Source organism: Zalophus californianus, chromosome 9 (genome assembly GCF_009762305.2).
Source record: "Zalophus californianus isolate mZalCal1 chromosome 9, mZalCal1.pri.v2, whole genome shotgun sequence".
Classification (NCBI taxonomy): domain Eukaryota; kingdom Metazoa; phylum Chordata; class Mammalia; order Carnivora; family Otariidae; genus Zalophus; species Zalophus californianus.
The window spans coordinates 117,598,422-117,614,240 of record NC_045603.1 but is presented as its reverse complement, the minus strand read 5'-3'; the positions used below and the strand labels follow the sequence as shown (position 1 = coordinate 117,614,240).

General features: G+C 35.3%; 1 protein-coding gene across 1 annotated transcript in view; it reads right to left on the bottom strand.

Moving 5' to 3' along the window:
• ARHGAP21 (Rho GTPase activating protein 21) overlaps nt 1-15,819 on the bottom strand; it is a 132,412-nt gene that overhangs the window by 44,440 nt on the left and 72,153 nt on the right. Inside the window, 3 exon segments of the mRNA XM_027592366.2 lie at nt 674-728; nt 3,200-3,278; nt 4,795-4,887. Coding sequence (XP_027448167.2) covers nt 674-728; nt 3,200-3,278; nt 4,795-4,887 — 227 coding nt within the window.

Here is a 15,819-nt window from a genome sequence, read left to right as displayed (position 1 = left end):
GTATGTTACTGTCTTTTTACTTTCAGCAATGTTTAAGCTCAACAAAGGAGTTAAGAATTCTGTTCATTTTCTCTCTAAAAATGAGGGGAAAATTTAAGCTAAATGCTAAAGTCTTCAATATAGTTTCATCTCCTCTTGAAGACCCTGACATATTTCTCCCTTAAGGTATAGACTCCATTCACTGTGAACCTTACTTCTAATAGAATGAATTGATACTGTTCCAAAACTGCTTGGTGGGTTAATTTACAGTCATACATACTGAAAAATTAAGAAACAGCTTTCATAAAATTTGTTCTCATAAGAAAAAAAAAAAGATTCTAATTTCTGGGGATATACCCTTGTACCCTGAGCTTTGGCTTCTGGCCAAAGGACTACCTAGGATGCAACATCGGGGCAAACTCTTTAGGAATCTCATTCCAAATGGCAACAACAGAAGTTCACTGTCAAATCCATAAAATACTCTTATGTCACTTAATTGTAAAAACTGACAAATAGTTTTTTTGTTTGTTTACTTGTCTTTTGGTAAAATGTCAAGAATCCCAGATTCTGCTAAATGAACCAGCGGGGTTTTTTTTCCCCTAGAATCTTATATTCAGTCCCCCTCCATCTTTAAAGGATCTTTATTAACATTCGAGACTACAGAACAATGCATATTTGAGTAAATAAAACTTACCACTTGGAGAATGTCTTCATCTTTTGGCATAACACTAAGTTCCAATGTTGTATCACTGAAATTGAATATAAAAATCATTTTAGTGGAGGTGAAAGTGTATCAAAAAGACAAAAGAAATATAGTTAGCTCAGAAGTATTTTTTACATTTGTTTATGAGTTTGTTTTTTTTTAATCTTTACTTTTCAAGCCCAAATCATTAAAATAAAAAGAAGTCACTTTTATATATAAAGCTAATTATGAATGAAAGAAGGCATCCTGACATATGTTTGAGCTATTCATAAGCAGGCAAATCTTCTTTATAACATATTTCTAATTTAGGAACATGAAGTGTATTACTTGTATTATACTCCTGGAACAAACTCTTCAGTATATATTTATTATTTTAATTCAGGTCACAGAAAAAATTATAAATTTTTACCACATATTTGCACTATTTATCAAGTTAAAAATACATTCACATGAAAATAACCGAAGAACGCTCAAATTTAACATTTTAAGTAATATTAAACATCTAAATTTTGAAATATTCCCTCTTGGCCTCAGAAGTGAAGGAAATCGGAGTTCACCAGCACAACTATCAAAATGACTCATTTTTGCACACTAGAGAGCATCTCAACTATTTGCTTTCTTCTCTGACTTAATTTTAGAGCCCTTACAGAAATAGCTCAAAGTCTCACTTTATTTTGGTACTATAAATGTCCTGTTAAAAATGATAGAGAAGTTTCTCTAAGTTTAAAAAAGTACAAAGGGATAAATTATGCTGAGTCTTGTGATCTGGAGTTACATTTAGAAAAGGCAAGGATAGTGGACTATCCCCATCAAGTGATTCAGTATCTAACCTAACAATATCAGATTTTTTCTTCCCCCAATACAATCAAGAGATTAAGAAACAAACAACAAAAAAAGAAAACAAAACCTAATAATTTTACTGGTGTCACTTTTTGTTAGATTTGAACCTTATCATCAGGTTCATAAATGCTCAGAATAGTAAACCGTAAGAACCACAGGTTCAAATAAATTTTATTAATAAAAGATGTAGGTACTTGTATTTCAATATTTAGAGTTGGTAGAAAATACATACTGATGTTTAGATAAATTCTTCTGCAAGGATACATTTTTACATTAATACACTGCAGAATCTCAATGGCTTTGTGCTGCATTATCCATTTGCTACCAACTGCAGACAAAAGGAACACAATTTTTTAAAAGAAAATAAGATAATGAAAAAACAGTATTTCTCTATTTTTCAAATTGCTTTATCAGCTGAAAAATCAAGATTGTCATTCTAAAGTGTTACTACTCCAAGAGATAAACTGCACCAGTAACAAAAAATTAATGTGGATTTTGAGGAAAACAAAGATTAAGTGATGGTTACTTGGGAAAATACTATTTTTCAAGAAGAGATATTAACAAATACACTAAAAAAAATCCTTAAATTACAGGTTGATAAAACATATCGGTGTATCTATGATGATCTAAATTATTTTAAGGGAATAAAAATTTAGGTTATCTCCCCACTGCCTCTGGAGTGGCTTTGAATTCTTCACCAGTCCCCTGTTCTCTCCAATACTTAAGATCAAATAGGGATCACTGTCAGGAACACCTAGAATCCAACATTAGAGGCAAGATTTAAGATTTGCTTTCTCTAAGAATTTCATTATATAATAAAACAGTAAGAAGAATACTCAGCAATAAATCACAATCACATCTAATTGAAAAATGACAATGCATTAGGGCATTAGTGTAAACAACTTAGATTATAGCATGAACTGCTTTAGACATAGTTACAGGAACTTGATAAAAGTCTTCAGAAAATAATAAACTTCAATTTAATTACAAAGGGATGATCCGGACAATGGGACTCCAGTCATGGCCTGCTCTTGACAGGACTTCAATATGGTAACCACTTTGGCTTTCAATTTCTTTATTTATAATTAAGAAAAATTTTCCAGGTGTGTGGTAGACAGAAAGAAAGTAGGACTAAGTTATCTTTAAGGTCTCACAGTTACTCTGTTCATATTTATTTGCCTTGAGAACTCAAAATGCTATCACTCTGTAGAACGTAGGCAGACAGATGAATTCAAAGAGAATTTCTTGCTGTCTTTGTTAAAACAAATGAATAAATTTGAGCCAAGAGTATTATTCAATAAAGTATTTAAAGATATCTGAGTAAGAGGTTTTAAAATAAATTATATATGCATTTATTTTATTATTATAAACAAATTATAAATTTCATTGTCATTTCAAACTAAAGTGAGGAACTTATAGTAAATCTAAAATATGTTGCTTTCAGATTCTAAAGGACTTTGATCACAAATCTGATAGATTTGCTGAAGCAAAGCACCAAGTAAGCTATAATCAGGTAGTATCCTTGGCAATTCTCAAATTATTACCCCCTTGAAGGGAAAGTCCCACAGCTCCCCATCCCGTTACAGAATATAGACAGTACTATATTGAATCTACTTGCTCCACTGATTTATAAATACCCATCTTTGGCCAAATCTAATCATATTTTGAGAATCTTACCTGTTCTGAATTAAAGCAATTACTTGGGAATAGGTCTTTCCAATAACACTTTCTCCATTGACTTTTATAATTCGATCACCTTCAAAGAAGAGTGAAAAAACACATGAGGAATTCCTTAAAAGGTTATTTCTGACTACTTTTGAAATATTTCTTGAGTAATGTATTTATTTTTTTATATATTCTTGCTTGCTGTTTTTTAATGTATCTTTCACAAATATGAATCTAAATTCTAATACATACAGCTTCTGATGAAATATAGCTATGTCTTAGGAGCCCTGGACAATAATGAATTTAGAAACTCCAAAAGGTATAGTCACCAAGTGACCAGGGCTATACTATTCTATACTATTTATGCCCCTATCGTTTGTTTTCTGAGTTGCAGAACTCCTGGTTATTCCTCTGTCTACCCTGTCATTTCTGATAGGAAAGCATCATTCAACAGGCTTAAATAGTTGATTGTTTTTATTACCTTGGTGTCTTCTACCATTAGTCTGGCTGATTTCCCAACCTATTTAGTTTATTCATTAGTGCTATATTACAGAACTGAAATATGGGTATGCACATGGTTCGGACTTTATGCATATTAACTTGTTCTTCATTTTAATAAAGAAAAGGGCATTTGGATTACCAATAAGAACTCAGGAGCAGAAAGGAAAAGACTGAGAGAAAAAAGATAAGGAAAAACTGGAAAATAGAAAAATAAAAAGTATTTTCGGTGTACTTATCACAGCATCCCCACATCTTCCTGCCCTTGTGAGGCTTAGAATATGAAAAGTGATACGAGCTAGGTAATGGAATATGGACACCAATATACATATTATGTATATGTTAATGAGATTCAATTAGGCTTACATTAACCACGACAAAAGAGATAATAAATAGCGCATCCTAGTAAATCAGCAATGACATCCGCTGCTTTCAATATTTATCGCTGAAAACACTACATTTTATTCAAAAGGCAGTAAAACATACTTTTTCACTAATTCCCAATTATTTCATGTTCAAAAACAAAAGAGTAACTATTTTAGTGTGTGCATTAAACTAAACTAAATCTCTACTTAGGTTTTATTAAAATCACATATCACAAAATATTTTAGAATAGCTACCAGACCACATCCAGAGATACCTACAGATGCAGGAGGGCTTGCCTTGCGTTGTTAGAGACTTAAGTTACCCTTCACAGTGCAAATTAATTCATCTCTGGCAGATAAGGCACTTCGAGAACTTAGAGATCCAAGATTATTTCAATTATGTCAATAAATATCTTCATCATTTTGCTATTTTGTAATCCTTGTCAAAATTAAATGCATGTAAAATAGGTGCTTTTAAAAGGGCCTCCAAGAGTCCACTATCTACGTGGTAACCAAAGTGCTCCTAATTTATAATTTATATTAAGTTATTTCTGTCCAAACCATTTGGGTATCAAGAAACATAAAGCTAACTAGGTCTCAAAAATAGTAAAAACTGATGTGAAGACATAGGAAAAAAACATACAGAAGGAGATAAAGAAAAATAAGGAAAATGAAATACGGAAGAAGGAAGAAATGAAGTAAGAAAGAAATTTAAAGGTATTGTTTAAAGAAGAATATCAGCACCTGTGCATAATCCAGCTTCAAAAGCAGGTCCTCCTTCTTTAACCTGTTTAACAAATATGGTATCCATTGGTTCCAAGCGATTTCTTTGTTTTCCTACGGGAGAGAAAAAGCCCAAGGCATGATTTTACTTCACACTATTTCATTAAAATACCAAAATAGAAAATGATATTTTAGACAATTAAGCACAAGATTTTTAATGGAGTGCTAAACACATATCCTGAATTTGGATGGTAAAATCATAACTTAGGAGTTTTCATTAATTCAAACATTAGTTTGTTTCTTCTGTAACACAACCAGCACCACAACAGTAACGGTCTCCATTTGGTGGGAACATTCTGTATGTAAATTACTACACTAAAGACTATACAAACCCTGAGAGCTAATTCCATAGCACATACGGGTTACTTACTACCACTATTGCATAAAAGGGGAAACTGAGGCTAGGGGAGATTAAATCTTTCAAGGTCACGTAGCTAGATTACACAGACAGTATTCACTCTATTGCTTTTTAACACTGCATTGTGCTAAGCCCTAAGTTATAATTATGACTAAGACATAGTCCTTTTCCTTTAGGGACTCTAGTGGGAGAGAGACATACACACAAAAAAATGGCACTATGGTATAAAAAACAATCATGGGCAAATACGACATACAGTCATGGCAATGACGAGCACGTATCAACTCTGTAAGCCAATATTTCACAAACTGCTAGCCGTGGATCATCTGCATTAACACTAAATGCGCTTACTAAAAATCAGTGTTTCAGAGTTCAATAAGAAATCTGCTTTGTCAACAAGTCTCCCAGATGGTTGTTATACACACTGACATTTGAGAACAACAGTTTCAATAAAACAGAAGTCAAGGAAGGATTCCCAGATGAGAGGGCATTTAAGCTAAGTGATAAGCACCAAGATGAGGACTGTGGTGGGAGGAAGGGCAAAGAGGTAGACAGTGGTTTTCAAAGTGTAGTCCCCAGACCAGCAGCATTGATATAACTAGGGAATGTGTTAGAAATGCTAATTCAGGGACTCCATTCAAGCTCTACTGAATCAGAAACTGGTGGTGACTGTGATGTACACTCATGTTTGGGAACCACTGAAGTAGGAGACACAGCCCTAACTCTTAAAGAACATGACTGAGAAAATATAGCAGATATTTGTAGGGAATAATATAATAATACTCATTAAATTGCAATGCTGGGCAGAAACATGGTATATCACAAAGGTGGCTCAAAAGAAATTTCTTAAAGAAATATACATCAGTAGCTCCTTTTACATACTTAACTATTTACTCTGAAAGAAGTCCTCTAAAGTAGTGAATGGCTAACTCAAGTCCTCTAAAGCAGTGAATGGCTAATTCGATCACTTATAATGCAACAAGATATAGTGAAAATTGCTTGTTTTTAAGTTTTTGTTGTGTGTGTTGTTGTTGTTGTTGTTGTTGTTTTTTAACTAGGCTCCACACCCAACATGGAGCCCAACACAGGGCTTGAACTCATAACCCTGAGATCAAGACCTCAGCTGAGATCAAGAGTAGGACACTTAACTGACTGAGCCACCCAGGCGCCCTAAATTGCTTGTTTTTAGAAGCCAGTAGATATGGATCCAAATCCTCACTTTGCCACTTGATAGTCCAGTTGCAATTAAGTAAACATTTTTACCCTATTACTTTTTCTTCTATATTAAGAGATAATTATTCTATATTTTTACATTCTTGAAGAGTTTCCATGAAGACTAAATGAGATAACATGTGAAAGTACTCAGCATAGCACATGACTGGTTATTCCAGTTGTAATTCCTCAGTAAATATACATTTCCACTCTTCATAGTGCTTAAATGATTAGTTATGACAGATAGCCATGACTGCTTTCTCCATGAAGCTTTGGAGGAAAAAAGAGAACTGATGTTAGTTAAATCCCTACTATAAACAAGAATGTCCTAATTTTTAAGAGATGTTTGTTAAAGTAATTAGAGACTAATTGTTATGATTATATTACTGTATTATATTGTAGTATTTCTATAATTGTAATTATATCCACAACTTAAGTTTCAAATGGTTTGAGGGAAATAAATAAACCTAGATACCCACATCGCAGGATACACACACATGTGGATAGAAAGATAAAGCAAATACAGCAACATGTTAATTGTTGAACCAAGATGGACAAGGACTTTGCCCTACCTCGAAAATTATAATGACAAGTTGGGAGAAAATTCTTGTATGTGCCAGGCTTTATTTTTCTTCATAGGATGTATCACTCACTACTTAAAATTGCATTTTTATTTGCTTGCATTTTGGTTGTTTGTCCCTCCCACTAAAATGAAGAGCAGGGATTTTTGTCATGTTCTCTGATATCCAGAGTACCTAGAATGATGCCTAGTACACAACAGGCATTCAATAAATATTCAATGAATGAATAAATTTGTTATTTAGTTTAATTCTCATAACAAGCCTTCAAGATGGGCTTTAGGATCCTAAGATTAACATTGTAAGTAGGAGGAAACAGACTAAGTAACTTATGAAGAGATGGAGTAGGGATTTGAACCCAAGTCTGAATCCAAACATGGTGTTCCCAGTAACTTCAAAAATAATTTAACTACTTATTCATTTGTCAAGCTTTATTAAATACAAGTAGACAGTCACTTATAATTACTCTGAATAGAAAAAGGCTTTCTTTTCAATATTAGTCACTTAAAATGCAATTACTTTTGGTAATCAGGCTAGGTCTCTCTGTAGCCAACTCACCATTTACAAGAGTTGGCACTTAAAGAAAATCGTCTATTTTTTCTAAGCTAGAGATTTGAAGGTTTAATAAGTTTCACTGAATCAAGTCATTGCTTTCATGAATTTATATAATAACAGATTTATATAATAAAAGAGAAGAAACACTTTCCTCATTAATGTCTTCTAGTGTACTATGTCCGAAAGGTGATTATAGCATACTTATATTTAAAAATATTAAATGTAAATGACATTAATGAATTCTATAAAAAAGTTAAAAGTTGGCCGGGTGGCAATGCAGTAAATTCTGAAAATTCTGACAGAAAATTTCACTTATACATAATAGACATAGTCCAAAATAATTTTAATTTCTATAAAAGAAATATTAATTCTGCAGTGATTGCCATGATAAAATCAGAGACAATCTGCCATTTACAAATCTTTCAATACACTATGCCTGAAAACATATGAAGGTGGAACAGATTAAAATAGGGGCCAATCTTACAGCAAGAATTATCATATCTGCTGAGAATTATACTTTTGATTCTTGTTGTCACTTTCCTTTCTGAATTTTCTCTAAAATCTGACTTGCTATTCCTGCCTAGATATTATCCAATTCCTTCTGGACAACAGAAAATTGATATCCCTTAATTATAGGCAGGTTTCACCAAAAAATATACTTTCTAATTTTCATATTCTTTGACCCTAAGTCTTGAGTTAAACACTCGGTTCATTAATTTTAAGGAGTGTCTTCTCTTAAGGAGAACCCTCTTACACTACTGGTTGGAATGCAAACTGGTGCAGCCACTCTGGAAAGCAGTTGAAAATAGAGCTACCATACGACCCAGCAACTGCATTACTGGGTATTATCCAAAAGATACAAACATAGTGATTCCAAAGGGCACATGCACTCCAAGGTTTATAGCAGCAATGTCCACAAGAGCTAAAATATGGAAAGAGCTCAGATGTCCACTGACAGGTGAATGGATAAAGAAGATGTAGTGTATGTACACAATGGGATATTACTCAACCATCAAAAGAATGATATTTTGCCATTCGCAACGATGTGGACAGAACTAGAGGGTATTATGCTAAGAGAAAAATAAGTCAGTCAGAGAGAGACAAATATATGATTCACTCATATGTGGAATTTAAGAAACAGAACAGATGAACACAGGGGAAGGGAAGGAAAAATAAAATAAGATGAAAACAGAGAGGGAGACAAACCATAAGAGACTCTTACCCATAGAAAACAAACAGGGTTGTTGGAGGGGAGGTGGGTTGTTGGAGGGGAGGTCGGTGGGGAGATGGGGTAACTGGGTGACGGGCATTAAGGAGGGCACATGATGTAATGAGCACTGGGTGCTATATGCAACTGATGAATCACTAAATTCTACCTCTGAAACTACTAATACACTGTATGTGAAATAAATTGAATTTAAATAAAAAAATTTTAAAAAAGAGCGTCTTCTCTTTAAAAGTCAGAGAAAGACAAATACCACATGGTTTCATTCATATGTGGAATCTAAATAACAACAAACAGAAAACGTAAATTCAGAGATAAACTGGTTGTTGCCACAGGGGAGGGAGGTTGGGGGATGGGTGAAATAGGTGAAGAGAATTAAGAGGCAGAAACTTCCGGTTATAAAATAAGTAAGTCATGGGGCTGAAAAATACAGCATAGAGAATACAGTCAATAATATTGTAATAACTTTGTGTGGTGACAGATGGTGACCACACTTATCATGGCAAGCATTTCGTAATGTATGTAAATGTCAAATCACTATATTGTACACCTGGAACTAATATAATATTCTGTTAGCTATACTTCAATTAAAAAATTTTCAAAAACTTTTAAAGAAAGGATAATTTTGCAAAGTGTCTTTTTAATATATTCTACTGGAATTGGAAATCAAAAATATCAAATTTAAAATGCGTGTTATTCCATTTCCTGTGTCTTTAATTTTTTAAGTCAGTAATCTCTGGATATTCAAAACTAAAAGTCTGATCCTGAACTGTGGTAATTCACAGGGAAAAACAATTCCTTACTTTCCTGTATTATCATCTGGCAGGGCCAGATAGCTTCCCTGGCAATTCTTAGTAAAAAGCCTCTTTTAATTCTACATCCATGTTCTATAATTTCTCATTTTTTTTGAGAATACATAGGACGTGCTTCAAAGAACTGTTAACACCTTATTCAAGTGTCATTTCCTTGACCCTGTCAAAAAAAAAGGAAAATATGTCTTTTTTAGCACACACAGATAAATCTTTCTATATTGAGAAAAGGAAGTAAAGACAACAATCTGAATAATCTAAATGGCTAAATGACAACAGCTAAAATGACCAGGTACAGAACACGTTCCATTTTATGCTACTTAACATACAATTCGTAAAGACTTAAAACAAGAGGACAGAGACAGCATATATGAATTTACTGGAAGTTGAATATTACTTTGAAATCAGAAAAAAAAGCACATACTTTTACATTCTAGTAAATATAATCAGTTGGGAGAAAAATAATGCATAAAAGATAAATAAACAAATAAATAACGTGTAGGCAGTAGTTGCCATCCAAATACTGGATGAATATCCAGGTCGATGTGACTTCTATTCTCCATATCCAGGATAACGCTAACAACTTGGGCCTTTTAAACAGATTACATGGTTTAAAATCCTAGCTCTGCCATTTATTTTCCAAGGAGGGTTATCAAATGTTGCAAAAATTAGTTGTCTCTCAGAAATTCAATTTAATTGGGCATCCTGTATTTTATCTGGCAACCTTACCTCCAAGTGATTTTAAACAAATGATTCACTTGTGTTCCAGTTAACTCCTCTGAACAATGAGGATGATGGTAGTGTATTCCCACCTGGCAAGGTTGTTGTGAGGATTAAAAGAGATAATCCATTAAAATGCTTATATAATGTCTAATACAAGTAGGTATTTAATAAACGTTATTACTGTGCTCGTCTGATAACAAACTTAGAAGGTTTACGTATGGATCAGGGATAAATGAGGCCAGGGTGCTTGTCACTCTGCAAATGCTTAATTAAATACTGGTTGAAAGAGTATCTCTACAAATATAACTGTCATAATATGAGGAAATTGAGGAATATAAACCAAGACTAAAGAACTCTAAAGAAAAGAAGGTAGACAAAAGTAAGAAACGGTGTCAAACCCAGAGGGCCTGTGGGCTTTGTCAGTTAAGAAAGATTATTTAAATCTGCATGACCCTCTTCTATAGAGAATGCTAAAGCCAAAATCACTTGCAACATTTAAATTATTTCAAAATCTAAACTTAGAATAAAAGCAGACTCGAGCAAATGGATTAAGAAGTGACAATTTGGGGGCACCTGGGTGGCTCAGTCAGTTTAGCGTCTGCCCTTGGCTTGGATCATGATCCCAGGGTCCTAGGATCCAGCCCCGCGCCTTGGCATGGAGTCTGCTTCTCCCTCTCCCTTTGCCCCTCCCCCAAACTTGTGCTTGTGCGCTCTCTCCCTCTCTCAAATAAATGAAATCTTTAAAAAAGGGGGGGGAGGGGATAATTTTGAAGTATGCCACTTATAAAGAGGACCCTGTAATGAATATCCACGGAGAAATAGGTATAAGTCAGAGAATCCTATAGTTCTGGGGACAAGAGGAAAATATTTCTTAACAGAGTGAAAAAAATATATACTTTATACAAATAAATACCATCCCATGTTTTAAACAAAAACAAAGCAACAGAAAATTATGGCTGTCACTGAGATTAAGCTTTTTAAATTTTTCTGAGTTCTTGAAGATGCTACTAAACAATTTTTTTAAACGGAACCAATCTTCTCTTTTATAATGGCAGTTAATTTTTAAAAGTATTCTTTTAATTGATATCTTTGTTGTAAAAAAAAATCTATATAAGAGAAAGCCACTGAAATTAAACTGTGCTTCATAGGAAAGTTATATAAGCCTTGGAAGAAGGATACTCTCCACAAAGGTGGAAAACTAAAGAGACACATCACATAATGGAGCATTAAAGCTCAAAGCATTAATTATTTCAAGAAAAATCAATTAAATAGCTTATTGAAATTGATGTTTAGTTTTCAGACCAAAAATAAGTGAAACCACAATGCAGACTGAAATAGACATCAAAGTTAAATCTAAATAATGAAAAATGACCTCAACTTCTTTTTGATGGGTAATAGATTGCCACAGGAAAAAAAAAATTAGGGCATGGAGAAGAATTTACTGAGCAAAAGTTAGGAATTGTGACTCTTTTAAGGCAGAAAATAAATGGGGAGAAATAAACACCAAACTCAGGCTGGCGATTACCTTTGGGAAAGGAGAAGAGGGAAGGAGTGGTATAAAACGGCCCTAACCGTACTTATAATCATTTATGTCTCAGGGCGGGGTGGGAGGTGGGAGGGATTAGTATTGGGGGGAAAGATGTAAAATAGTAACATGATAAAGACAGGTGGCAAGCATTTGGAAGATACATTTTCCCCAGTATTTTGTTTGCTTGAAATATTTCATAACTGTTTTTAATTGTTGGAAACAGACTTCTAATCTTTATTTTGGGGGTGTGGTTTGCTGATGGCATACAAAATTATCCTAAGAGCCTAACAGAGATGTATCATTGTGAAGCAGCATCCAATTTAAGAAGACTGGTATGGCAGATTATTGAGTACTCCATTTCCTTTGATTATGGCAGAAGCACTAATTAAAAAAAAATATATGCCAGTTTATTAAATCTAGGTATTCCCAAATTCCTACTAAAGATGCTCTCATTTCCAGTGTGACGGCCAATACTTTAAAACTACATCTCCCAAGCCTCTAACCTATAGCTCCAAAAATTATGAGCTTCAAACCCAAAATTCCAATAGCCTCTGGACATTGTAGAATGTCGCCTATTGGATCTCAGTCAAATTCTATCTATTATAAGCAAACACATATTCTCTACTCAACCTGATCTTCAAGTAACATCAGCTGGAACAAAATAAAATTTAAAAAATGTTAAATCTTAAAAAGCAGACCATATTCTAACTTAATCATGATAAGCTTTCCTTCAACCCATACCCAGCTAATTATTTTTGCCTACTTCTTATTATGGAAAATGTCCAGTGTACACAAAAAATAGACAAAACAGAATAAGTCCCCATGAACATAACTTAAATAATTACAAAAATTTTGTCAATCTTGTTTTACTCCTACTTACTTTTTTCCCCAAAGTGTTTTAAAGCAAATCCCACATATCATGTCGGTTCACTCATAAATGCTTTAAGATTTCTCTATTTATTTGAAAGAGAGAGTGTGAAGGGGGGAAGGGGCAGAGGAAGAGGGAGAGAGAAACTCAAGAAGACTCCATGCTGGGTATAGAGCCTGACATGGGACTTGATCTCACGACCCTGAGATCAAATCTGAGCTGAAACCAAGAGTCTGATGCTTAACTGACTGTGCCACCCAAGCACCTCCCCCACTTTTTTTTTTAAGATTTATTTATTTATTTGAGAGACAGGGAGAGGGCAGGGACACGGATAAATACTTTAAATACTTCATTATGCATCACCAAAAAATAGGAACTTTACTCTTTCTTAAGGAAAGATAACAAAACCTTCTCATAGTTCTCCAAAGTATGTGGTATTCTCCAGTGTGGATAAGTATAAACTGACAACCAACGCAATCTTGCCTTCTACTTTCATCTTCCTAAATGCCTACTTAACATTAATGAAAAGCAGTATGTCACGATGTAGAAATGACAGCACCAAAAGCTATGAAATAAATTTAGAAAGGTTTCAAATGTGAAATCACAACAGAACCCTAAATTATGTTTCCCATCAAGTTAACCATTCCCAATGGAATGCTCTGCCTACGTGTTCAAATTCAGTGAGGTCACACGTGCAGGAGAACGTACACTACGTGAAAAACTCCAGCATACAGAACAGTGCCTGGCACACAGTAGGTAATCAATAAGTATTTACTGCCGACCTATTCAAATGACAGCCCTGGAACATGTCAATGGTAAAACTGCCCAAAACCAAGTTGGAGATTTGTTTTAGGACAAAGCTATTGTACTGTAACTGACGTTTAGAGTCTCCCTCAAATAGTAGAAGGGAAATGGGGCCGCTTAATAGTAGTTTGAGGAAAATACCACTAGGTGTCAGACATGAATCAAAATTTTCTGGCATGATAACCTCCTTGGGCCAGAAAGACTCTGCAAGAGTCTTATTCATTCAACAAGTATTTACTGAGCTCGTAAGTGTGCCCAGTGCCGATTATCCTGCAATGAACAAAACAGTCCTGGGATCTGCCTTCTGGAGTATTTGAAGTTTATGCAGCATCATTTTTTTCTCTCTCTCTAAAGTTTCAGGAATTTCACAAGTATGTCTCACGTGTGGATTCACAGCCCTGCCATTCCTGTTGTGCTAGATTTTAACTTCTCCACAAACCCAGGAAAATTTGTTACAGTGTTCTGACCACAAGCAACTATCTTTCCATCTCTGACCTTACCACTGTTGGACCCCTTAACTAATTCAACTCGCCCCTCACTTTCATCAAGACCTTCCACCTCCTTTAGCCCTCCCTATTCTTCAAGCCTATCAGGCTCCCTCCAGAAATCACTTTCTTTCTTACTAAGATTACCCATCACTCAATATTTCAACAAGATCCACCAGCAACCTCAACCTCCTTCCTCCCTCGACCTTTTAAAGCATTCAATTTGCCAATCTCCCGACTATGGAGCATTCTGTCCATATGCCCATTCTGTTCCTCTTCTTGTCCTGCTATTTTAGTTGAATAAAAACTGCACAACACCTAACCCACTGATTTATAGTTTCCAAGTTCAGCTAAGTTCTTAATACTGCTCACTAAAGTCTCTTGCTTATGTTTTAATCCCCATTCCCTCAAAGCAGCTGTTTCAAACTTTGAATGATCTTCCTGACCTCGCTAATCCCACCTTGACCTCCTCACACTCTTGGGACGGCCTTGTCTCTGATGGCACGGTACCTCCACTGCTGTATCCTTTTTTTTATCTTTGCCCATCCTTGCTTCCTTTTGTTCTACCTCAAGTAAGGATTTAGTTACCGGCCTTCTTCAGGACCCTGTGTCTCTTACGGTCTCCTCTCATGTGTAAAACTTCAGTCAATCTCTGTTCTCCTCTCCACTGGACAGGCATACATGTTCTGAGAGACAGACAAAAGCTTCCTGAACTTCAAAGAACAGCAAAACTTCTCCCTGTCCTTCCATGCAGCTATCATCACTTATTCTCCTTTCCTTCCTTTTCATACTTCTTGAAGAACAGTCTACACTCTCCTTTCTTTACTTCTAAATTCAGGGTTTCTCAGACACTGACAAGTGTCCCCTCCAGGGCAAAACTTCCCACCCGCCCCATTCTCATCCTCGTTCAGTTTCCCTCCTCTAATACATGTTCCAACCACCGAGACTTGGATTCCGTAGCCCCTCTCTGCTCACTGTACTGAAACTCTTCTCAGTAACTTAACCAATTTGCTACTTGTCAAATTGGGTCTAACAGTATGCTTTTTAGTCCCCATCCAAATGGAATTTCTATGACAAATGATAAGTTATCCACTCCCCCCTTAGAAATGATCACTTCTTACTTAGCAGGTCATCAACTCCCCCTGGTTGTCCTCAGACCTTCCAAAACTTATTCTCAGACTTCCTTTCTGATTCTTCTTTCTCTGACCTTCTTAGATGTTATCTTCCCTAGGGTCCTATCTTTATTCTATGTTTTCATGCTCGCTGGGCATGGTTTCATTTATGTCTAGGACTTAATTATAGCATATCTCATAATGACTTCCAAATCTATTTTCAACCCCACTTTTCCCTATGGGATCCACATCCAAATTCTTAACTAGGTATTGAACATTCTACAGGCATCAGAAATGCAACTTATCCCAAACTAATCCTGTTTTCCCCAGAGGAAGGAGGTGGGTATGTTTCCCCTCCAGAACCCCGCAGTTAATGGCCTCTCCATCTATCTACTCATTCCTGCCAGAGAAGCTAAGCATAACTTCACAAATCATCCTGAGTTGGTGACATAAAATCCACCCCTGAGTCCAACCAGCAACTCTGGGCAAATATAACTACCAGATATCTCTGAATTCTATTCTAGAACACTGGTTTTCCTTCCTTCTGATGAAATCCGAGTCGTCTGTCAACAGCACCAAGGACATCCCACCTGAGACCCCCTTCCCTGGTGCTTAGGTGATGATTCTCGGTGCTGTGGCCCACCACCAATGTACTCGCCTCTGCTGCTGAACATACGTGATTATTTGACACTTTCATCCTCCATCGGGGTGGGGGCTCCCTGAAGCCGG